Raw genomic sequence first — 10,601 nt, 5'->3', positions numbered from 1 at the left:
AGGGATAATTTACCAGGGTACATCAGTCTTGGTTGGAAGCTGTTCTGTCTTATGACCTGTAATACTTCACTCCAAGCTCTTCTCAATTGGGTGGTTTGTGCTGAGAATTCTGCCATGATTCTGATGGGCTTTCCTTTATAAGTAATCTGTTTCTTTTCTCTAGCAGCTTTTAATATTCTGTTCTTTTGCTGGAGATCTGGGAACTTGACTCTCATTTGTCTGGGTGTAGTTTTATTTTGGTTGTGGTTGTTTGGAGTTCTATATGCCTCATTTACCTGTATATCAGGTTCTGTTTCCATACTTGGGAAATTTTCTGCTATTATTTCTGCAAATAATATTTTTATGTCAGTTGTGTTGCTTCCCGCTGTTTCATTGCCTCCTATAAGTCATACATTATTCTTCTTTGCCTCATCTTGCAGCTGTTGAATTGACTTTTCCTGGATCCTTGTTGATTTTATGAGATCCTTTCTTTCATGGTCACTAGCTGCCATTCTGTCTTCCAGGTCTGAGATTCTATCTTCAGCTTCAATCAAGTGGTTTTGGTACCTTTCAATTGCAGCTTTGTTTTCCTGGAAGTCTCTTTGAAACTGGCTCATGCGTTCTAAGTCCTTTCCATATTTTTCATTGAACGCTTCTGACCCTTGCCTTTGTTCTTCTATTTTCTTATATGTTTCTTCTTCAGACTTTTTGAGCAGTTCCTTCATTACTACTGTCATTTCATTTTTTACCTGAAAGATTATATCTGATCTCTTCTCTTCTATGGCCTTATGGAGTTGTTTCTTTTCTTCCATGGCAATCATTTCAGCTATTTCAAGCATGTGTTTACCAAGTTCTCCTACGTTGATGTCTCCTGGACTTCTTCTGATTGGGGTGGAGTTCTGGGATTGTGTTTTAGTCCTTTGTTTTGTCATGTTTGCTATCAGATGCAGAAAGCTCAGTTTCCCTCATCAGTAGCTGCACTGCCAAGACCACTAGTGTCCCTAGTTTTCCTGTTGGTCAGGTTTGCCCCTGAGTAACCTTGGAGAAGCACTATTTAGTCTAGGGTTTTCTGGCAGTTTTTGATTTGTATCTAGTTATCTCCTCTCTCAGACATGGGCACTGGTGTCAGCTGATGGCCAACCATCTGATCTAGCATCCCCTTGCAGTTCAGGGCACGTGCACAACCCAGACTCTGGTTGCACTGGTGTGACAATTTCGGTCCAGTGGACCTATGTCCCCAGGCAGTTCAGGGTATAGGCAAAATCCAGACACAAACTGCAGTGTCTACAGTTTTTGAACCAACTGATTCTGTGTCTCCTGTCAGTTCAGGACACATACAGGAACCAGAAGCAGGCCGGACGGGTAGCAGTCACAGACTGCCCATGCCTTTGACCAGCTAGGGGGTCCAGGTGAAAGTAAAACACGGACTCGAATTGTGGGACCAGCAGCACCTGAAGTACCCGCTCACTGGGCGCAGGGCGGGTGGGCACTGGGAGAGGCTACATGCCCCGCCCCCAGCCGAAGAAGTCCCTGGGGCTTCTGAGTGAGGACCTCCTCTCTGCCTTGGGTGCAAGGAGGGTAGAGAGTCTGTAATAGCGGTAGGCCCACTCTGCCTTCAGGAAGAAGATGGGGAATACTTGGCTCTCTCTGTGAGCTTTAGCTGGGAACCGTGGCTGTGTAAGCAAAGCCCAGACTCGAACCGTGGGACCGGCAGCTCCTGGAGCACTCGCTCCCAGCTCCTGGAGCACTCACTCTTGAATTCTTTATATGTTCTAGATATTTGTCTGAAGAACAGCTGGCTAAGATTTTTTTCCCACTCTGTGGGTTATCATTTCATTCTGTTGTTGGTGATTATTTTTTAAAGCTTTTTATTAAGATGAGATCCCAATAGTTTTATAGTTTTAATGATGACTGTTTTGTTTGGGTTTCTGTGGAATATCTACTGTCCTCAACTCTTAAAGATGAATCTATCACTGAATTCACTTAAATACATTACCTAGGTAGAACTGAGGAAGTAAATAACCTGTTCACTGTGTAGCAGTCTCTTAAAATTTGTCATTCAAGACACTTGTGAGGGAAAGTTGTAAGGTCAAAAATAGACCTGGATTTTCTACCTAGTTTTCAGCTAATTACAGACTCTTGGCTATTTAATTCCAAAGTTCTTTACATAAAAATTGAGATGCTGACATTCACCACTTATTTTTACTAAAAGGGGTTTAAAGAATGTTCAATACCTTTATATTAAGTGGTATTACCAAGCTAGAGACACGGTTCAGTGGTAGAAGCTATGGTGCTTTCCCCTCCCACTCCTCCTCCCCACCTCCTAAACTTCATACCTTTGTCTAATTCCTGCTTCTGGAGAATGCAGCCTTTGACTTGCTCCTACCAAACAGAATATGGCTCACTTGATAGGGGGTTACTCCTGTGATTGTGTTGTGTGACATGCGAAGGTGATGGGATGCCATGGCTATGTGACCTATGGAAAGAGGATGGTAAGGCACTCTAGCAGCTATGCTGTATGGCAAAGATTATAGGACATCATCCCTTCACCTGAAATTGGATTATTTAAATCTCTGTCTTGTTTGTGGCACTTCTTTCTTTTTGCTGGCTTTAAGGAAACAGTCATGAATCATTTGGCCAGTGACAACTACCTGAAGGAACTTCGAAGTGGGTCTTTCCCCACTGAAGCCTAGAAAACTCCATGACTACACTTGAGACTTTGCTCAGCCCCATGCATCCCAGGTCCAGACTTATGACCTATAGAAATGTTTAGGGAACAAATATAAGTTAGGCTCCCAAATATGTCTTAACTTGTCAAATACCAATAGAAAATGAATGTAAATATAAAGCTTCAATTAAGTAGGTAATGTTTTATTTAATGTGCAGTGTTAAGGATCAAACCCAGAGCCTTGTGTATGCTAGTCAAGTGCTCTATCACTCAACCACATTTCCAGCGTGGTTACACCTCTTAATGACTTTAAAGAAGTTACCTGCCATGAGTCTCCTAAGTTCTAAAAACTGCTTTTTAAAACAACCACCATCATCCATGCTCCCTAACCCTGTGTTTTGGACTGTAAACACCCTGGCAAAGGTGGGCATAGCCTGGCATCTGTCACTCACAGGTTCCCACTGTGGGCAACTGGTTCTTTTCTCCCATCCCAAAGCCCATAGGCAGAGGCTGTGTAGGCCAATGTGCAATGGAAAATAAGACATCTTTGTATGATGACTTAAGAATGGAAACTACTGCCTTGAAAACAAAAGGCTATTCCCAATCCTTCAAACTTCTGTGGCTTCAGCCTAGGTACAGAGGGCAACTCTCACTCATACAAAGAGCCAAAGGACAAAACAAAGCACTGTCTTTACCTTTGTCATTGACTAAACTGAAGCGACTCCTAGGATGACCAACAGATTCTGGATGACACGCTACCACAGACTGCTGTAGGCTTGAAAGACCCATTCTCAGGGGATTTCTGCTAGAGAGGTTCAGATTCTCTTAGCTGAAGAAGAAGATCTTCTGTTTCCTAACAATTATGAGAAAGTAGTGAAGTGTCAAAGAGAGAAACAGTGGAGGCAGGAGGTGATCAGATCCAGATCCTGATGATGAGAAATAGGTGTAAAAGAACATGGGAGGAGCTGCTATTGCCCCCACTCTCTTCCTTCATAGAGAGAGAAACAGAGGAGTTACTCTGAGATTTTCCTCATGAAGAGGATTCAAACTCTTCATCATAGTCTCTCAAAGTTGCTCTTCCTTCTCTGGTGGAGGAGAAAGAGGGTAGACAATAATCTACAACAGGGTGTGGCCACTCCCCCTGCTAATGGGGGTGGCACAGTGGCACATAAGATCATGCAGAAATGTGACATCTTGGAAAGCCAAGGTCTGAGGAAACAAGAGCAGAGGCTGAGCTCCATGCTGTCAGTAGAAAAGACTGGAAAGCAGGGCAGCAGGATTGACATGGGTGATGCCACATGGATCCCGATGAGTCCCAGGATACATCCAAGGAGCTGGATTCAATGAATTCCACATTACATGAAATACTTACGTGTCCTACTAAAGTGGTCCTACTGAGGACCATAGTTTGTGCAGGAGAGTGAAAGACATGGAAGTTGAAACCAAGAGAAAATGTGAAAAATATGGCAAAGTTGGAAAATGTGTGATATTTGAAATCCTGGTGCCCCTGCTGATGAAGCAGTATGAATATTTTTAGAATTTGAGAGAGTGGAATCAGCAAATAAAGCTGTTGCTGATCTGAATGTGAGGTATTTTGGTGTATGGGTGGTAAAAGCATGTTTCTACAGTCTGAATAAATTCAGGGTCTTGGATTTGGCAGAGCAAGTTTGATTTTAAGAACTACAATCAACTCCAATGATCCTGAAATGAGCAGCAACAGAGCAAAGGAAAGCTGTTGTATACTGAGACTGCTGGAAAGACTTCTGAGATACATATTGATTGATCCCTGAAACATTTCATGTTTTTTAATAGGCAAACTTTTGAAAACATAAAAAAGACCAACCTTTTCCTTTAATGGAGAGAAGTAAAGCAACAAAGGTGGGAGAGATATTTGGACACCAAAGAATAGCATTCTGTAATTCAGAAAAGTATCAGATTTTGATTTTGTAGCCCATTGTTGTGTAGGGGAGCAGATATAAAGTAAGAACAGTAGTGATATGAAAGGTTTCTTAATATAGTTTGATTCTGTTTGCTATACTTAGTTTGTATACATTCTTAAATACCTACACTTTATGACCAGTATACACAAAATTTGTCCAAGTTTGATTTTTTTAGTTCAAACTAAGATTTTTAATACCAGTTTCAGTATGTACCTAAGATATAAAAGTTTTGCAAAATACACGATTAGTAAAATTTTATTTCAAAAAATGTATTTCATTTCTACTTGATATGGTGTTGTTCCTTGGCCATATGATAAAATAATTTCCCAGTATGTTTGACTCAAATTTGGTTTACCAAATGCCATTCTAGAAAAATGTGCCTTCATGATAATTTTTCAATCAATTCACCAGTAATATATATGTGACAACTGGGATAAAAACAAAAGTTCAACTTTTTTTCCCCATAAATTACTTAAAGTGAGTCAGTGTGCACCAGAAGATTCTTTTAAAGCCACACTCACATTAAATTCAGATTAAAAACCTGTGAGAAACTTACCCACATTTCCACTAAACAGCTTGTGAAAGCACAAAAAATGACATAGCCTTCCTTCCTGTACCTTGGTTAACCAGCGTTTCTTTTTTCCCAGAATGCAGATCTAACTTTTGATTCTAATACTTCTTATTACAGACTGAAATGAAGCTTTCTGTGTCCTTCCCCTACTCCCGTTCTGAATCTAACATTTACTGTTATGTAGAAGTGCTACACTTCTGTATTAAAGCCACAACAAAAGCAAGTGACCTATAGCCTACTTTCCCAAATGACCTGTGGTAGTTTCCAAAGCAGTTTTTCCCAGTATAAAAGACTTTAGGGTCATCCTTCACCACATAAATATATTTTTTCCCTTGGACTTTCAAAACAGAATTAATGGGAAATACTGCATTTGTATAAGCTGATCTTTAGCATGATAATTCTAGAGTGTGATGAGAAATAAGCAGTATCAGCTGAATCATAACTGGGTTGCAAGCCCTTCCTCTTGCACAGTATGGTGAAATAAACGCACTGCAGACCACATAAGTATTAATGTGTCTATGTCTGAAAATGTGCCTATGTAAGCCAGGAAAAGCGATCACCCTAAATGTTTGTTTTGTTTCTTACTTATAAACAACAATATTCTTACCTATGCACTTTTACAATTTGTATTTTAAGTTTTCTTGTTGGGGAAATAAAAGTTAATACAATGATAATTGCACAAAACCAGCAAGAGAGTTAGCGATACATAGAAAGACTAAAAGGATAGATCCAGGAAGAACTGGTTTCCACTGTCAACTTTGCCACTGGAAGTCATGTGACCACAGGAATTCCTCTGAACTTCTGTCTTATCTGTATGCCTAAGAAAAACTATTCTGGAATCACATGTAAGGTGTCCTTTTTTGGGCTACCAACATTCAGCAAATGGTAGGCAGGATTGCTCTTACCCTTGAAAAAGGTGCTGCACACTGCCTTTCATGTGACTTTCAGCCAGAGCCCACTAGATGTTTTTCAGTGCAGGAATTGACAGAAAGCAGGTCCTACTTAGAAATATTTTTAGAGTTTATTATTTATTTCTTACCCTCAAACCTTGCTTATCTCATACGTTTCTCCTCAAAATGATTCATCCTGTGGATTAATCAGAACTTTACTTAAGTGTACCAGTTCTACCCACCTATGTCTATTTCTCCTCATCACTCTATCTCTCTTCCTCTCTCTTTCTCTCTGTCTCTGTCTCTCTCTGTCTCTGTCATACAGCCCATAGTACAGGAAGAGAGCAGCCATATCACCAGAACAAAGAAAATATAGGCTTTAATGGATAGTGAATAAAATATAGCATGATTGAAAAGCTGGAAGTACTTGATACAAATATAAGTAATAGGTAAAAGCATGCTAAGGTGATAATTATTTGGAATATACAGTGAGGAATCATGTGAAAAAAATCTATAGGACAAAAATCCCAAACCTCACTTTTTGGATTTTCCCCTTTTTGGTTTTTTCCCAAACCTCGCTTTTTGGATTTTCATATATCTGTACTCACGAAGGCATAGGGTCCTGAGTGTTCTAGCCTTGCCATCAGTGTTCAGTCAGAGCAAAGAGTGAACTAAAAAGAAAGAGACTCCACTTATTTTTCAGCTGTCTATAAAGAAGATCTTATTATGAGTCTTCTTCAGCACCCTTCTCAGATCCTATCTTTTTATGCTTCTCATGAATCTTAATTCGTTATACTAAATCTTGTGCTTTTTTGATTTATTGTTACTACATATGTGAGAAAGGGCTAATGTCATCTTTGTTTATAACTCTTTAAAGACTTGAACAGAAACACTCAAAATACCTACCATTAAGGCTTCCTAGATGATGTTGAGCTAAAGCAAAGTTTGTAATGTACCAAATCATCCTGTGAAAGTAGACCAGATAATTATATTCTGTCACTCCCTATTCACACCTGACTCTGAAAGGTTCTCAATTTCTCATATGGATAATCTAGAAAACAAGCATTGGTGATTTCACAGGCAGCATTAGAATGAGCAGGCATTTGCACTAGTTATATTATTTAACTTATTTAAATTCTCTAATGTCTGCTTAGAACTTGAGCTGCAGTGGTTGAAAAATGATTTAAGAAGTAAAAACAATGATGTAAAATTTTAAATAAAGGTCATTGTTCCTTGTGAAATGGGCTGTCCGTTTCACAATTTATCTGTATTTTCCCACCAAATTGGGTGGAGTTGCTCTAGGCGAGTCTAGAGACATTTATAAAATAAGCTAACTTGGACAGGAACCAACGGCCATCAAAAGCGACTTTCTTCTTCTTCCACAGCTCTGTGAAGGCCAGGGATGAATTTCAAGAGTTGTCTCCGGACACTTCCCTTTCTGCTCTTCCGGGGCAGAGTCCCAAACACGCTTGAGTAATTGTTCTCCCATAACGGGGACATGGATCCACTGCTGGTTGTGCTGACGCTCCGGTTCCTCCTTGACAAAGACCTCCTCGTGAAATCATCCCCCTCCTTATAGACAAAGCACTCGTCATCAGTGCTGGTCTGCCGGCTGAAGGCCCCCCTGCCTGAGTCCTCAGACACACAGGTCTGGGAGCCGTCCTCACTGTCCACTGTCATGGAGCTCAGCCAGCTCTTACAGCTGCTCTCACTGGATAACCTATTCCATTCCACAAGGGCTGCGCCTGGCTCAGGCAGGGTCCCAAAAGTAGCCAAACCATCCATGTCTATGTTTTCCAAACTCGGGCTGTTACCAGCATCACCTAGAATACAGAAAACAAAGTCTATTGTGATATGGTTCTGCATATCAGTCCTACAAATAAACACACCAAAATTTATCTTCAAAAAACAGAAGAAAAAGCAGGAGTGAATAATATTTCACCCTGTGTTTTCACTTGTATAAATAAGTGACTTTTTGAGGTCATTTGAATAACTGTGTAATAGGGTTTGCCAAACTATTATTCATGGAATAGCTCCCAAGAGAAAGGTTCTGTGGTTATAAAAATTATGTATTAGAATAAATAAGGTGTTCATGTTAGAATTGGATCTGAAATGGGCCTCAAAAGCCCAAATGGGCTCTACTGGGAGATGGTAGAAGTTTTAAGAGGTAGAACCTACTAGGAGGTTTTAGTTCATAAGGAGGGGATGCCCTCAAATTGGATTGTGGAATCCTGGCCTCTTCTTTCCGTTTTTAGCTTCCCTATCCTAGAGAGAGCAATTTTGTTCTGCTACACCTTCCCACCATGATGTGCCGCCACCAGCCAAAAGCTCTGGGATGAACCCATCACAGACTGAACCTTCAAAACTGTGGGCCAATATAACACTTTTCTCTTTATAAGTTGTTTTATTTCAGGTTATATTGCCAGAAACCAAATGTACTTCATAGGAGAATAGTTCAACCCAGCTCACAGTATGCCAATGTGACATGTGAATCTCCAAATGATCATTTCTTACATTTAAGTGATCCTAGAACATTTTAGTAAAATTTTCACAGAAATTTTAAAACAAACCCTTGAGGAAATGTTTCAATGACTGTCTCTATTTAGTCCCCCTTGTTTTTAGTTACCAATATTTTTTAATTGTAAAATTACAAGAAGTTGTTTGAAATATGTGGCAAACACACTTATAAGTCAGAGAATTGAAAGGTATTTATAACAGAAGGGATTTATGAAATCAAATATATCTTCCAGCCTGGATATTCCAAGTTTCATCTCAGAATACTTAAATTCTTTATAATGGCACCATACCTAGAAAATATCTCTTCCCTGAAATACATAAGAATCTATTTGGAGTAATTTAATTTTGCCCACTTGGCTAAACTTTTTCTCAAACCTTCATGACCTACATCTGGGCTCCTCACCCCCAGCTCTTAATCAGTCATCAACTTCCTGCCCATAAGACCACTTGCTTAAACACTATCTGAACTGGCTGGTGTGCTACTAAAACAAAGAAGTGTATTTGTAGTACTGGGCTTAGAAAATCATGATGAAAATTGAATCTGCTTCAAGAAAAGTAATAGAACACAAAGCACTCAAAATGTTTTCATTTTGTTGTAATTATCTTTGCTTTTGCTCCCCTTTATCCTTAGTTGACAATATAAAAATACTGTTCATTTTTCCATTTGATGTACAAGGTTGAACTTGGTTAGCCCTTCAAGAACTAGGCATAATGTTTTATTTTTGGATAACACAACCTACTTTTTCATGTTACAATGAGCTGATAATTTTTTTTTTCTTGCTTAGAAAGCAATTGCCTTGTAGAATCTCATGCCCTGGGTAGCTAATCTAATTCCAGAAAATACAAGCTAATAAGCTCACTCAATCCCTCAAAAGAATGTGAAGAATGACCTTATAAGAATCCTGACCTTAGAATTATGTCTCTCTGAGGCCACTCCAGAAGAAACCAAGAACTGCCTGCATTCATGGCACCATTCAGTACAATCCAGAAATGGAGGCAAAGGTTTCTTAAACACTCCTGTGTCTACAGAGGCCAGTAAGTGGCTCAATTAGCAAGCTGCAAAGAAGGTTTCAGATCTATGTGCTTGTAACAAACTCCAGAACAACCCCTAGAAAATTGATCCTGAATTTTTTTAAATTTTAAAGAGAGTAAACAGACATAAACAAAACAAAGCAAGAACATTAAAAATGATACAGTGCTTCAAAGCAAAAATGATAGAAATTAACAGTGGTTGTTATATTACATATTGATATCTTCATTTTAGTTGCTCAGATTACCAGATGTAAGAATGGAAGATCGTTTGAACCATTAAAGAGAATAAGAAAATAATCATTGAATAAAACATTAGGGACAATACAAAGTTTCACTAGACAAGATGGTAGGAATTCATCAGTGGTTGTTCTATTGCATATTGTCTTCAAATCAGTTGCTCACATTACCAGATATGAGTGCAAAATTGGTCAAAATATAAAAAATTTTAAGTGTTAACTGTTCCTTTCAATTTTTGTTTCAAGCATATCCTTTATTTCTTTTTATTTTAAGAAATAAAAGAAGGAAAATATATTAGCTAACAGACACCCATTTGCAAAATAGCATTAAGACAATATAAACAAAACAGAGTTACAGACAAAGTTGTAGGAAATTAACAATGGTTGTTGTATTACTTACTGATATCTTCAAAGTGGTTTTTCAAGAAAGCAAATAGAGACATACAAGACTGATCAAATGAGTAATCATTAACTGTTCCTTTCAGTAAAGCAATAGAAGACAGTAGTACAACCATGTTAGCTATCCTGTATATACATACTTACATAATTTCCCCTTCTTTCCCTTCTCCTTTCCCACACCCCAGTTGCCCTTTACTTTTGAGCATTTCCCTTTTGCTTCTCAATGTCTATCATACCTCCTACTTTTTATTCACTCTTTCAGGTCTTACACTAGTGAGACAATACTTTTAAAAACATTTCAGGCAGTGCATGGTGGAGCATGCCTGTAATCCCCGCTCTTGAGAGGCTGAGGTGGGAAGATTGCTGTGA

At 39.0% G+C, this 10,601-nt stretch overlaps 1 protein-coding gene and 1 pseudogene across 2 annotated transcripts in view; one reads left to right on the top strand and one right to left on the bottom strand.

The window, feature by feature from the left end:
• Window positions 1–2,432: 2,432 nt before the first annotated feature.
• Window positions 2,433–4,384, top strand: LOC102029343 (annotated as a pseudogene).
• A 1,776-nt stretch (window positions 4,385–6,160) lies between these two features.
• The window catches only part of Cytip (cytohesin 1 interacting protein), a 29,903-nt gene continuing 25,462 nt past the window's right edge, over window positions 6,161–10,601 (bottom strand). For both annotated transcript variants that reach the window (XM_005393410.2, XM_013518801.1), the window contains one exon: window positions 6,161–7,871. In XM_005393410.2, the coding sequence (XP_005393467.1) occupies window positions 7,405–7,871 (467 nt within the window). In that variant the 3' untranslated portion in view covers window positions 6,161–7,404. The remainder of the gene's footprint in view (window positions 7,872–10,601) is intronic.

Source organism: Chinchilla lanigera, unplaced genomic scaffold (assembly GCF_000276665.1).
Source record: "Chinchilla lanigera isolate Chin_1 unplaced genomic scaffold, ChiLan1.0 scaffold00048, whole genome shotgun sequence".
In the NCBI taxonomy this organism is placed as follows: domain Eukaryota; kingdom Metazoa; phylum Chordata; class Mammalia; order Rodentia; family Chinchillidae; genus Chinchilla; species Chinchilla lanigera.
The sequence above is the reverse complement of the archived record's forward strand: the minus strand, read 5'-3'. Positions and strand labels throughout refer to the sequence as shown.